This window comes from Anomaloglossus baeobatrachus, chromosome 10 (assembly GCF_048569485.1).
Source record: "Anomaloglossus baeobatrachus isolate aAnoBae1 chromosome 10, aAnoBae1.hap1, whole genome shotgun sequence".
Taxonomy (NCBI): domain Eukaryota; kingdom Metazoa; phylum Chordata; class Amphibia; order Anura; family Aromobatidae; genus Anomaloglossus; species Anomaloglossus baeobatrachus.
The window spans coordinates 126,722,937-126,738,464 of record NC_134362.1 but is presented as its reverse complement, the minus strand read 5'-3'; the positions used below and the strand labels follow the sequence as shown (position 1 = coordinate 126,738,464).

At 41.6% G+C, this 15,528-nt stretch overlaps 1 protein-coding gene across 2 annotated transcripts in view; it reads right to left on the bottom strand.

The window, feature by feature from the left end:
• Positions 1–15,528, bottom strand: part of EDC4 (enhancer of mRNA decapping 4) — a 948,906-nt gene that overhangs the window by 352,563 nt on the left and 580,815 nt on the right. For both annotated transcript variants that reach the window (XM_075325634.1, XM_075325635.1), the window contains one exon: positions 14,235–14,387. In XM_075325634.1, coding sequence (XP_075181749.1) covers positions 14,235–14,387 — 153 coding nt within the window. The remainder of the gene's footprint in view (positions 1–14,234; positions 14,388–15,528) is intronic.

Sequence of the window (15,528 nt, the reverse complement as noted above, 5' to 3'; positions counted from 1 at the left end):
ACTAACTGATCCTAAATACTCCCATCCCTCCGATATGTGATCTTAGTTTCTGATGGTAAAAGATCCCCAAGATTCGGATCCAATTTAAGGATCCTCCAATGCTTTTTCAAAATATTTCGTATTGCAAAGGAATGACTATCATATTTGCCAATTATGCAAAATTCTGTGTTGTTTTCTTTTTGTCTAGGAACTATGAGACTGTTCCTCGGAGTTTGTATCGCATTATTAAATGCATGATTTAACACATGAGGGGGATAACCTTTATCCAAAAAACGATTTTTAAGCTGTCCTGCCTGATGATAAAAGATACTGTCATATGAACAGTTACGCCAAACTCTTAGATATTGTCCTTTCGGTATCCCTGATTTTTGGCTCTGAGGGTGGAAACTGTCCTAATGATGAAGGTTGTTTGTGGCCGTTGGTTTTCGGAATGTGGAAGCGTCCAAATTACCCCCACTTCCTCTCCTTATGGTTACGTCCAAAAAGTTAATTTCCATTTTCTGAAACTCTGAGGTTAATACAGAAACGCCTTCCCCCACTTACTATTTGTGAGAAGGGCGTTTCTGTATTGTGGTAGACGGAGGGGGCGTGTGTGGTGCATTTGGGGACATACCGTATTTTTCGGACTATAAGACGCACTTTTTCCCCCCAAATGTTGGGGGAAAGTGGGGTGTGCGTCTTATAGTCTGAATGTAGGGCTGCGGGGAATGAGGGTGCTGCATTGAAGCGTGTCATCGGCGGCATGAGCAGGCTGTAGCAGCCTGCTGTGACCACGTGGACCCGCTCATTTAATTTGCACGCCCATCATCCCGCCCATCATCTCTCAGCGCTGAGTCCGGCGCTGACAGCTGGGCGGGGTGATGGGCAGGGAATGCGCGCATATTAAACAGCCTGCCCGCATGATCACCCCTGGCAACTACAGCCTGAAGTGATCATGTGCGGCTGTATTCAATGCCCCCCGCGCATTATCATCAGCGGTGAGCATAGCGAAGACATCATCGCTGTGCGCACGTGCCCACATGCAGCCGCCGCCGGCACAGACAGGAGGACAACGCGATGCTGCAGGGTTCGTGGCCAGCTCCACACTCCAGCGCTGCAGCTGACACAGACGGAGGAGGAGCGATGCTGCAGGGAGTGAGGTAAGGGGAGTATGAAAGTTTATATGATTTTTTTATGTGCCACAGGATGCGGGCCATATACCAGGATGGCGGTCTATTATGAGCAGGATGGGGGTATATTATGAGCAGGATGGGGTTATATTATGAGCAGGATGGGGGTATATTATGAGAATGGGGGTATATTATGACAAGGGTGGGGGTATATTATGAGCAGGATGGGGATATATTATGAGCAGGATGGGGGTATATTATGAGCAGGATGGAGGTATATGAGCAGGATGGGGGTATATGAGCAGCATGGGGGTATATGAGCAGCATGGGGGTATATGAGCAGGATGTGTTAAATAGCAGGATGGGGCCATATGCCAGGATGGGTTATATAGCAGGATGGGGCCATATGCCAGGATGGGTTATATAGCAGGATGGGGCCATATGCCAAAATGGGGTATATAGCAGGATACGGCCATATGCCAGTATATAGCAGGATGCGGCCATATGCCAGGATGACGGTATATAGCAGGATGGGGGCTATACCAGGATGAGGGACATATACTTTATATACAAGGCAGGAGGATCATTACCAGGCTGGGGTACCTTAGTAGAGAATTTGGGGACATTACCCCCATAACAGTGTCAGCAGCAGATCCTCGCCCCATAACAGTGTGTCATGACCACAATTTTTGCTTAAAATTTTATTTTCCTATTTGTCTCCTCTAAAACCAGGGTGCGTCTTATGGTTCGGTGCGTCTTATAGTCCGAAAAATATGGTACACCTCGAGAAATTTTTGTCCTGGACGCTGCTGAACAGAGGACATATTCGTGGGCGATGGGCACATCGGGTGGCGTGCGCTCCACAGTAGAACTCAAGTCTCAGCCAGTGAATATGTATTGTATTTGGGAGGAGGGCGTTCCTGTATCTTGTGATGTAGATGTAGGTGTGTGCAACTTATCTGATAGCACACACCTTACACGCCTCCTATACTGCTGAACAAGGGGTGAGCTAATAGACCGCGACACTTCCAGTGGCGTGCATTCCACAGTGGAGCACACGCTTTAGCCTAAGGTTTGACAACACATGGCTATTCAGGATTTACCCTATTTCCTTCCGTTCCACTGTGGAACACACGCGATTATTCTACTTCCTTCCGTGAGTTCCACTGTGGAACACACATGATCGCTACTTACACCTTTCTGTCTTTTCATCTGTTGATTAAAATATGGGCGTAATACAGCGGAAGTCTTATGAATGGACCACACTAATAAAGGGGAGACTCTCAGAAAGCTACAGGTGAGACACTTTGAGAGTGTTAGGAGGATAAAAAAAGGAGGGGAGGAGCTTGTTATGGGTATAAAGAGGTGCATATACGGTGGAAGCACCAGTGCGTGCCTGACATCTGACAGGAGAGGAAGACTCTTTTCCACAGCTTTACACCCTGACAACTAGCTGAAGGTATGTGGGCCTAAGTTTGGAGGTTCTCTTCTGAACCAATTGTATTGTTTCACAACAAAAAAGTTATTTTGAGACTGTGAACTGGTCCAACTTTATCTTTACAGGGGACTCTTGTGGTCATTTGCCAGCCCCCCTTTTTTTTCCTCTTTTCATCATTTCATCATAAGAATTAGACTAACACTATCAAAGATACAGTAAGTCCTCTTTGTTTTTTGATTATAGCAAATCAATGGAAGTTCAATTCAATATTTGGGGTTTACCTATATTTCTCCTAAGAGACATTATGGTGGCTGGTCTTTCCATTTCTATATGCTGACCTTGAAATAGGTTTATTGGAACTTTATAACCCCCCCTCCCCCCCTCTTTTAGGTCACAGGCATGAATTTAGTAAAGACTGACTGACATTTGCAAAATATTCCTAAATCAGTGAGTAAACCTCTTGTGAGACGCATTAAGGCTTCATGTACTTTTTGGAAAAGATCATAAATGGCAAATCTCTAATTTTTAGGTTACAGGCAAAGATCTCTCTGATGTGAAACATTTTATGAGAGTGAGACTATATTTATGAGAAAAGCTGTCCTGCTGAGGAACCTAATTTCAGTGCAAAGATATTCATTCAATCTGAAGAATGTGAATTTATTATGTTTTTTCTTATGTGACGCATAAACCTATTTGACACACTTTGGAACATATGTTATAACTATACCCCTGTTAAACCCCAACCAAGGAGGCGAAACGCGTCGGGTGAAAAATGTTGGGGTTAAAATGTTGCCTTGGGCATTAGAGACTACTGGATGTAAAATCTATACCAATACAGTAAGTTATATATCTTCCATCTTTGTCCTATATAACTAAAACTACATATAGTTCTAACACATTTTTCTATTACCACATGGGAGATATATTGTTGAAAATCATTTGTACATCTCACAGCAATATACAGTTAGGTCCAGAAATATTTGGACAGTGACACAATTTTCGCGAGTTGGGCTCTGCATGCCACCACATTGGATTTGAAATGAAATCTCTACAACAGAATTCAAGTGCAGATTGTAATGTTTAATTTGAAGGTTTGAAAAAAAATCTCATAGAAATTGTAGGAATTGTACACATTTCTTTACAAACACTCCACATTTTAGGAGGTCAAAAGTAATTGGACAAATAAACCAAACCCAAACAAAATATTTTTATTTTCAGTATTTTGTTGCGAATCCTTTGGAGGAAATCACTGCCTTAAGTCTGGAACCCATGGACATCACCAAACGCTGGGTTTCCTCCTTCTTAATGCTATGCCAGGCCTTTACAGCCGCAGCCTTCAGGTCTTGCTTGTTTGTGGGTCTTTCCGTCTTAAGTCTGGATTTGAGCAAGTGAAATGCATGCTCAATTGGGTTAAGATCTGGTGATTGACTTGGCCATTGCAGAATGTTCCACTTTTTTGCACTCATGAACTCCTGGGTAGCTTTGGCTGTATGCTTGGGGTCATTGTCCATCTGTACTATGAAGCGCCGTCCGATCAACTTTGCGGCATTTGGCTGAATCTGGGCTGAAAGTATATCCCGGTACACTTCAGAATTCATCCGGCTACTCTTGTCTGCTGTTATGTCATCAATAAACACAAGTGACCCAGTGCCATTGAAAGCCATGCATGCCCATGCCATCACGTTGCCTCCACCATGTTTTACAGAGGATGTGGTGTGCCTTGGATCATGTGCCGTTCCCTTTCTTCTCCAAACTTTTTTCTTCCCATCATTCTAGTACATGTTGATCTTTGTCTCATCTGTCCATAGAATACTTTTCCAGAACTGAGCTGGCTTCATGAGGTGTTTTTCAGCAAATTTAACTCTGGCCTGTCTATTTTTGGAATTGATGAATGGTTTGCATCTAGATGTAAACCCTTTGTTTTTACTTTCATGGAGTCTTCTCTTTACTGTTTACTTAGAGACAGATACACCTACTTCACTGAGTGTGTTCTGGACTTCAGTTGATGTTGTGAACGGGTTCTTCTTCACCAAAGAAAGTATGCGGCGATCATCCACCACTGTTGTCATCCGTGGACGCCCAGGCCTTTTTGAGTTCCCAAGCTCACCAGTCAATTCCTTTTTTCTCAGAATGTACCCGACTGTTGATTTTGCTACTCCAAGCATGTCTGCTATCTCTCTGATGGATTTTTTCTTTTTTTTCAGCCTCAGGATGTTCTGCTTCACCTCAATTGAGAGTTCTTTAGACCGCATGTTGTCTGGTCACAGCAACAGCTTCCAAATGCAAAACCACACACCTGTAATCAACCCCAGACCTTTTAACTACTTCATTGATTACAGGTTAACGAGGGAGACGCCTTCAGAGTTAATTGCAGCCCTTAGAGTCCCTTGTCCAATTACTTTTGGTCCCTTGAAAAAGAGGAGGCTATGCATTACAGAGCTATGATTCCTAAACCCTTTCTCCGATTTGGATGTGAAAACTCTCATATTGCAGCTGACAGTGTGCACTTTCAGCCCATATTATATATATAATTGTATTTCTGAACATGTTTTTGTAAACAGCTAAAATGACAAAACTTGTGTCACTGTCCAAATATTTCTGGACCTAACTGTATACTTTTCTCTTTTCAGTATATGGCTAATTATTGGATTTAGACAAAATTACTTTCTGGTTAATTGTTTTTATATTGAGTGTAAACATTTGACTTATCATTGATTGTAAAGTTGAATGGTGGCGCGATATAACTATTTTCCGTTTTTTTTGCTGGGTTATACCGCCGGCTGGTCCACTAAATTGTGAACTAATCTGTATTTGAGACCTTCAGGGTATATTTATTTAATTTCTTTATCACATTTTTTTAAATTTATTGTTTATCAATAAAGGTAATATTTTAGGAGTATTTTTCTGTGATTTTTTGTTTCTTGATTACTCCAGATTTTTATCTGATTCTCTGTGAAACACTCACAGATGAGGTCACAGAGGGTGGGCGGGGGAAGCTGTGAATATGCATGAGAGTTAATGATCGGAACCGGACGCAGTATGACATCCGCGCGGGAGACTCTTAAGTATAATTGTCCGGCTTTAATCTTTATTTTGCTTTCTTTTAATTTTTTTTAATCCAGGTGGCCGAACTTGAACAGTAACACAGACTTCCCTAAGAAGTCTGTGTTCGGGGTCCATCCACGGACACTAGGTGTCAGGTACAGACCCGAACTTTACAGTTTGGGTTTGCCCATCACAAATAACAATTAGAGAAAAAATATAACAATAAAAGGGTTTGCTGTTTTTTTTTTGTTAGATTAACTTTTTTTTATATACATTTAATGCTTTATTTTGTAATGAACAGGTGCATCTCAAATTAGAATATCATCAAAAAGTTAACTTATTTCAGTAATTCAATACAAAAATTGAAACACATTATATAGAATCATGACAAACAGAGTGATCCATTTCAAGTGTTTATTTCTGTTGGTTTTTTATTGGCTATGGGGCTGGGGCAGAAAATGTCTAGAAGGTTGGAGGAGTGTTTAAACTAGGAATGGGGGGCGAGGGTATTCACTTTATAGAAAAGGAATGTAGTGCAGATAGTGACCAGGGCACAAGTAATGAAATTGGGGGTGGTACGGGGGGAAGGGTTAGGACAGTTAATACAGTAAGCAGGAATACAGGTACAGAGTCATACGTAACGTGCATGTACACTAATGCCCGAAGCCTCACAAATAAGGTGGAGGAATTAGAATTAATATTGTTGGAAGAAAATTATGATATAGTGGGGATATCAGAGACATGGCTGGATGAGAGCTATGACTGGGCTGTTAATTTACATGGTTATAGCCTATTCAGGAATGACCGTACAAATAAGCGAGGGGGAGGTGTGTGTCTACATGTAAAATCATCCTTAAAACTCATCCTGCGTGACAACATATGTGAGGGTACTGAGAATGTAGAGTCCCTATGGGTGGAGATAAGGGGGGGGGGAGGATGAATAATAAAATACTGATAGGGGTGTGTTATAAGACGCCGAATATTATGGAAGAGGTAGAGAATCTCCTCATAAAGCAAATTGATAAAGCAGCGAGTCTCGGAGAGGTAATTATTATGGGGGACTTTAACTATCCTGATATAAATTGGGGAACAGAAACTTGCAGTTCCAGCAAAGGAAATAGATTTTTGATAACAATGAAAGATAATTACCTTTCACAAATGGTACAGGACCCCACAAGAGGGGGAGCACTACTAGACCTTGTACTAACCAATAGGCCAGACCGCATATCAAATATACAAGTTGGGGGTTACTTGGGGAATAGTGATCACAAAATAATAAGTTTTCATGTATTCTTTCGTAAGATGTCTAGTAGAGGGGCTACAAGGACACTAAACTTCAGGAAAGCAAATTTTAAACGGTTGAGAGATGATCTTAGTGCAATAAACTGGGATGATGTACTAAGTAATAAAAGTACACAAAGCAAATGGGAGACTTTTATGAGCATCTTGAATAGGGCTTGTGCAGAAAATATACCCTATGGGAACAAACATGCTAGAAATAGGAGGAAACCCCTATGGCTAAATAGAGCTGTAAGGGAAGCAATAAAAGAAAAACAGAAAGCCTTAAAAGAATTAAAGAGGGTAGGTAGTGATGAGGCATTATATAATTATAGAAAATTAAATAAAATATGTAAAAAGCAAATTAAGTTAGCTAAGTTTGAGACAGAGAAACTCATTGCGAGAGAAAGTAAAAATAATCCTAAAATATTCTTTAACTACATAAACAGTAAAAAACTGAAAAGCGATAGTGTTGGCCCCCTTAAAAATAGTCTTGGTGAAATGGTGGAAGGGGATGAGGGTAAAGCCAACCTGCTGAATGACTTTTTTTCTACGGTTTTTATACAAGAAAATGCCATGGCAGATGACATGACCAGTGATACCATAAATTCACCCTTGAATATTACCTGCTTAACCCAGCAGGAAGTACGCCGCCGCCTCGAAATCACTAAGGTTGACAAATCTCCGGGCCCGGATGGCATACACCCCAGAGTACTACAGGAATTGAGTTCTGTGATAGATAGACCATTATTTTTAATCTTCTCAGATTCCTTAATAACAGGGTCGGTACCGCAGGACTGGCGCATAGCAAATGTGGTGCCAATATTCAAAAAGGGGACAAAAACTGAGCCGGGAAATTATAGGCCGGTAAGTTTAACCTCTACGGTTGGTAAAATCCTTGAGGGTTTCTTGAGAGATGCTATACTGGAGTATCTCAAGAAAAATAACCTTATGACAGAGTATCAACATGGGTTTATGAGGGATCGATCCTGTCAAACAAATTTGATCAGCTTCTATGAAGAGGTAAGTTCAAGCCTGGACCAGGGGAATGCAGTGGATGTTGTGTATATGGACTTTTCAAAAGCTTTTGATACGGTGCCACACAAAAGGTTGGTACATAAAATGAGAATAATGGGGATAGGGGAAAATATGTGTAACTGGGTTAAAAACTGGCTCAGTGATAGGAAACAAAGGGTGGTTATTAATGGTACGTACTCGGACTGGGTCTCAGTTCATAGTGGGGTACCACAGGGGTCAGTATTGGGCCCACTTCTTTTCAACATATTTATAAATGACCTTGTTGGGGGCATGCGGAGTAGAATTTCAATATTTGCAGATGATACTAAACTCTGCAGGGTAATCAATACAAAGGAGGATAATTTTATATTACAGGGAGATTTATGTAAATTGGAGGATTGGGCTGAGAAGTGGCAATTGAAGTTTAATGTAGATAAATGTAAGGTCATGCACTTGGGTAGAGGAAATAACATTTATGATTATGTACTTAATTGTAGAACACTGGGTAAAACAGACACAGAAAAAGACTTGGGTGTATGGGTGGATGGTAAACTTCACTTTAGTGGCCAGTGTCAGGCAGCTGCTGCCAGGGCTAATAAAATAATGGGATGTATTAAAAGAGGTATAAGTGTTCATGAAAAAAATATAGTTCTACCTCTGTACAAGTCACTAGTGCGACCGCACTTAGAATACTGTGTACAATTCTGGTCACCGATATATAAGAAGGACATAGCTGAACTGGAGAGGGTGCAGAGAAGAGCCACCAAGATTATTAGAGGAATGGGTGGGCTGCAATACCAAGACAGGTTATTAAACTTGGGGTTATTTAGTTTGGAAAAACGAAGGCTTAGGGGGGATCTAATCACAATGTATAAATATATGAGGGGACAGTACAGAGACCTTTCCAAAGATCTTTTTACACCTAGGCCTGCGACTGGAACACGGGGGCATCCGCTACGTCTTGAGGAAAGAAGGTTTAATCATAATCACAGACGAGGATTCTTTACTGTACGAGCAGTGAGACTATGGAACTCTCTGCCGCATGATGTTGTAATGAGTGATTCACTACTAACATTTAAGCAGAGCCTGGATGCCTTTCTTGAAAAATTTAATATTACCAGTTATGTATATTAGATTTTATGACAGGGTATTGATCCAGGGAACTAGTGTGATTGCCGGATGTGGAGTCAGGAAGGAAATTTTTCCCCATTGGAACTTGTTTGCCACATTGGGTTTTTTTTTTGCCTTCCTCTGGATCAACATGTTAGGCTACGGGTTGAACTAGATGGACTTAGAGTCTCCCTTCAACCTTAAAAACTATGATACTATGATACTATGATACTATAAGCCATACAAATTAAGTCATTATCTCAAAAAATTAGATTATATAAGACCAACTGAAAAAATGATTTTAAACTCAGAAATATTGGCCTACTGAAAAGTATCTCCAATAAATTCATTCAATACTTGGTCAAGGTTCCTTTTGCATGAATTACTGTATCAATGACGTGGGGCATGGAGGTGATTAGCCAGTGCCACTGCTGAGGTGTTATGGAAGCCCAGGTTGCTTTGATAGCAGCCTTTAGCTCGTCTGCATTGTTGGGTCTGGTGTCTTACCTTCCTCTTGACAATACCCTTAGATTTTCTATTGGGTTTAGGTCAGGCAAGTTTGCTGGCCAATCAAGCACAGTTATACTAAGGTTATTAAACAAAGTACTGGTACTTTTAGCAGTGTGGACAGGTGCCAAGTCCTGCCGGAAAATGTAATTCCCAACTCCAAAAAGCTTGTCAACCGAGGGAAGCATGAAGTGCTATAAAATTTCCTCGTTGATAGATGCTCTGACTTGGTCTTGATAAAACAGTGGACCTACACCAGCAGATGACATGGCTCCTCAAACCATCACTGATTGTGGAAACTTCACACTAGACCTCAAGCAGCTTGGATTGTGGCCTCTCCACTCTTCCTCCAGAATCTGCGACTTGGATTACCAAATGAAATGCAAAATTTACTTTCATCTGAAAAAAACACCAAGGAGCAACAGACCAGTTCTTTTGCTCCTTGGTGCAGGTAAGACGCTTCTGGTGTTGTCTATTGGTCATGAGTGGCTTGACACAAGACTGTGACACTTGTAGTCCATGTCCTGGACAAGTCTGTGTGTGGTGGCTCTTGAAGCACTCACTCCAGCAGCAGTCCACTCTTTGTGAATCTCCCCTAAATGTTTAATGGCCCTCTCTTAACAATCCTATCAAGACTGCGGTAATCACGATTGCTTGTGCATCTTTTTCTACCACACTTTTTCCTTCCACCCAACTTTCCATTAATATGATTGGATACAGCACTCAGAACAGTCAGCTTCTTTAGCAATGACTAGGGTTGAATGAGTACCTAACTATTTGTACTCGCTATACAAATAACGAGTACTGTTTAATACTTGCGTAATCATTTCAAAAAGCGCGTGCAATGCAAGTCAATGGAGAAAAACTCGCAAATTAAGAATAACCCGAAAGTCGTACTATTCGTGCGAGTATTCGGGTTACTCTTTACATTGAGAGTATTCCCCATTGACTTGCATTGCACATGCTATTCGGAATGAGTACGCCAGTATTACACAAAACTCGTTATGAGTATAGAGAGTACGAAAAGTTAGGTACTCACTTAACTCTAGCAATTACCTTTTGTCGCTTACCCTCCTTGTGGAGTGTGTAAATGACTGCCTTCTGGACATCTGTCAAGTCAGCAGTAAAGTTGATCGAACCCGCCAAGAACTAGGACCAGCGGATCACAGCTAGATTTTAAAAAGAGTCTGATCCGCTCAAGAATCCGACGCCCATATAAGTCAATGGGGACCGGAATTCGGTGATTAAAAATGTTTGTGGCGAGGATAGGGAATTAGGAGCGAGTGCGGCATACTCACCGAGGCTGTCTCATGGCGACACACTCCTTCCGAGTCATGCTTTTTCCTTCCGGAGCCGACATTTCAATATTCACTACTTTGCACGCCCACCGGCGTGTGTAATTGGTTGCAGTTAGATGTGCCCCCATGCTGAGTGGCAGCGTGTGAGCTGAGTGCAACCAATCTCAGGCGCCAGGACGGCGCAAGTGTGACTGAGTTTTTTTTTAATTTAAATAAATAAAAAAAAAAAACACAACATGCGGTCCACCCTAATTTTCTTCCTCAGCCATGATAACGCCGGCTGGGGCTGGTATTCTCAGCCCACAGCCGCCCGGTATTGCCGCATCTATTGAATATGACAATGCCAGTGCATTACCGGCCCTTTCCGTTGGCCTGATGCGGTGCCAATCAGGGTAATAAGATGTTAATAGCAGTGCACAGCTGCTACTAAGCCCTAGGCTTGTGATGGCACAGGCGTCTATGAGATACCTGCATCACACTAACCTGTAAATGAATCTAAAATAAACACAAACACAGAGAAAAATCCTTTATGTGGAATAAAGTACAAAACACACACCTTCACTATTTTATTATCCCCAACACACCCTGCAGTTCCGACGTAATCCACACGAGGTCCTACGATGACACATCCAGGTCTGCTACATTTCACAGCTAACAGCCATAGAGAAGACTGCCAGCTCTGAGTGTAGCCTATGACTGAACAGCGATGAGCGATGACTGCAGGCAGAGACTGTCCCAGGCTTGGGGCATGTCTGCCTGCAACCAATCACAGACGAGAGGATGTCCAGTGGGCGAAGAAAGCAGTGCAAGTGTCTGCGAGTCAGTATGGTGAACGTGCATGTACACAAACACATGCACGCACCTGTCAGAAGTGTGCGGCTGTGCCTGTGATGAGCTGTCAGACTCGTGCGGGCCTGACATGACATCACCAGGCACAGCCTGCCTCTCTCTGAGCAGGAACGTGCATGTACCTAGAAACACATGCACGCTCCTGTCAGAAGTGTGCGTGGCTGTGCTGCGATGTCAGACTCGCGGCAGTCCCTCGCAAGTGTGTGATTGCGGCCTGAGAAAAAACGCATGCGACTTTTTTTAAAATTTTATTTCAATAATAATAATAAAAAAAAAAAAAAATTACGTCGCAAATGAGAGGACAGCCGGTGGGCAGGGAAAACACGGAAAGCTGTGTGTATGCAATGCACAGTACAGGAAGTGAATGCGCGACTCGGAAGCAGTGTGGCGGGCCCGGCATCCAAATATTTATTATTATAGCGCCATTTTTCCATGGCGCTTTACAAGTGAAAGAGGGTATACGTACAACAATCATTAACCGTACAAAACAGACTGGTATAGGAGAGAGGACCCTGCCTGCGAGGGCTCACAGTCTACAGGAAATGGGTGATGGTACAATAGGTGAAGAAAGATGTGGATATGTGGTTGCGCAGTGGTGTACTGGACTGAGGGTTATTGTAGGTTGTAGGCTTGTTGGAAGAGATGGGTCTTGATGTTCCTCTTTAAGCTTTCCACGGTAGGGGAGAGTCTGATATGCTGAGGTACAGCGTTCCAGAGTATGGTGGAGGCACGGGAGAAATCTTGTACGCGATAGTGGGAAGAGAATAAAAGAGAGGAGTAGAGAAGGAGATCTTGTGAGGATCTGAGGTTGCGTGCAGGTAGGTACCGAGAGACTAAATCACAGATGTAAGGAGGAGACAGGTTGTGGATGGCTTTGAATGTCATGGTTAATGTTTTGAACTAGAGTCATTGGGCGATGGGAAGTCAGTGAAGGGATTGGCAGAGAGGCGAGGCTGGGGAATAGCGAGGGGAGAGGTGGATTAAGTGAGCCACAGAGTTTAGGATAGATTGGAGGGGTGCAAGAGTGTTGGAAGGGAGGCCACAGAGCAGAAGGTTGCAGTAATCGAGGCGGGAGATGATGAGGGCATGCACTAATGTTTTTGCTGATTCTTGGTTAAGGAAAAAGCACAAATCCGGGAGATATTTTTGAGTTGTAGTCTGCATGAGGTGAAGAGGGCTTGGATGTGTGGCTTGAAGGATAGAGCAGAGTCGAGGGTTACTCCAAGGCAACAAGCTTGTGAGACTGGGGAGAGTGAGCAACCATCAAGTTTGATGGAAAGGCTTGTTGGAGGAGATGAGTGAGGAGGAGTAAAGACAATGAACCCTGTGTTGTCCATGTTAAGCTTTAGGAATCGTGCAGAGAAGAAGGATGAAATAGCAGACAGACATTGTGGAATTTTGGTTAGTAGAGAGGTAATGTCAGGTCCAGAGAGGTAGATCTGTGTGTCATCGGCATAGAGATGATACTGAAAGCCGTGGGACTCTATGAGCTGTTCCAGGCCGAAGGTGTAGATGGAGAATAGCAGGGGTCCAAGAACTGAGCCTTGGGGGACACCGACAGATAGGGGGCGAGATGAGGAAGTGGTGTAAGAGTGGGAGACGCTGAAAGTTCGGTCGGTTAGGTATGAGGAAATCCAATATAGGGCCAAGTCTGTGATGCCCAGAGATGAGAGAATCTGAAGTAGGAAGGAATGGTCTACTGTGTCGAAGGCAGAGGACAGGTCCAAAAGGAGGAGGATAGAGTAGTGTCGCTTGAAACCGCGTGGATCCAGACTTTTACAGTCCAGCTCCGCTCAGCCCTAGTCAGAAGTCTTCCCCAAGATTGTGTACCCTACTGAACCAGACTAAGGGACCATTTTAAATGCTTAGGAAGCCTTTACAGGTGTTTTGTGGTAATTATTCTAATTTTCTGCGATAATGATTTTTGGGTTTTCATTGGCTGTAAGCAATAATCATCAACATTACCAGATATAAACACCTGAAATAGCTCACTGTTTGTAATGAGTTAATGGGTTTTCCTTTTTGTATTCAATTGCTGAAATAATTTAACTTTGTGATGTAATTCTAATTTATTGAGATGCAGTTGTAGCATATTATACTAAGATCATTATCAAACTACCATTGGAAATGCAGGATGTTTATGTCCTCATTTATTTTTCTTTGTGAAGATTATTAAGATTGTACTAAAGTTCAACAAAAAAGAACATTACATGGATATTACTAAGAACAATGCTCTGTCGAGCTGAGCTTCATGATGAAAAATTTTAATCCTTAATCTGTCTTTAATTTAGTGTTATAAAACTATTACTATATAAAAGGTCTTGTTTTCCTAGAGAATTGTGTTATGAATTGGATACTCCCTTCAGCAATTGTTTTGCCCTTAAATTAATTGGAAATACAAAAATATAAACATGCAACAATGTTAGATAATATTAATAGTGTTTTTCAATTTCAAAATAGAATTCTAGAATTTGGATTTAATAAAATATTTAAAATGTTCTGAGTCCAGCACAATTATTCTATCCATATCAATGTTTAACTTCAGCTTGAAGTAGCAGTAAAAAAAAAATTAGATTAACATACATGTCATCTTTCATGGACTTTCCATACAGTTTTGGTGAAGAATGTGGTGATACTTGGGTATTCCAGTCCTTTGTAAGTAATCGAGGACTTAGTCCCTTTCCTCCAAAGCTATTTTTAGCAGTTGTAAATGGTTTCATTTCATCATCACAGTCACTGAAAAAAAAAAAATTGCTGCATTTGTTCGAGGAACTGATAAATTAAACTAAGGCGGCATTTACACATTTATGTGCCACAGTCCGAACACAGATAGTGATGCATGGATTATCAGAGGGTCTCATGATGTTGTTAAGTATTGGGTCAGGAGACAATCAGCCGGTCTTTGAATCAAGGTCTATGCTGGAAGTGTGATACACCAATGTGTGAACACTACATTAACCTTGGAGCCACTTAAACCCCTTACTAAAGCCAGTTTTATTCCTTGCTGACAAAACCCTACTTTTCAAAAACGGACATCTGACATGCTTTTTCCAATGCTAGTGATTTTTTTTTTAACACAACTTATACTTCAAGGCAGTGGCAAACGTAGGTAGATACATTTTTGTTTGTTAATAAAAATATTGAATCTTTAAAAATTATTTTTTTTCATTTTCAACAAACTTTGAATACCATGCCCTTAAAGTAATACCACACAAACAAAATGATTATTAACAAGATTTCATTATGACTACTCTACATTGCATAATTTTTAAAATATATATATATTTTTTAATAGGATATTAAAAGGTAGCTGACTGTTGATTCATGGTGCCTGATCCATGGGCAGCATGTAATCCAAATTTTTTGCATAAGTTTACTCAATACAGAAAAATTCCCATCAATTATTGTATCTTGGCATAAGATAAATACCATTAAGTTTAGGAGTACATAATCCCAATTCAACCAATTTTATTAAATAGATATTAAAAACCATGCAATGTTTAAAACAACAATGTATAGTCAAATATTTCACAGAATTACCGTATTTTTCGGACTATAAGACGCACCGGACTATAAGACGCACCCTGGTTTTAGAGGAGGAAAATGGGAAAATAAAACTTTAAGCAAAAAATGTGGTCATGACACACTGTTATAGGGTGAGGATCTGCTGCTGACACTGTTATGGGGGTAATGTCCCCAAATTCTCTACTAAGGTACCCCATCCTGGTAATGATCCTCCTGCCTTGTATATGATCCTGCTATAAACCCCCATCCAGCCTGTTCACATACCCCCTCATCCAGCCTGTTCACATGCCCCCCCATCCAGCCTGTTCACATGCCCCCCCATCCAGCCTGTTCACATGCCCCCCCATCCAGC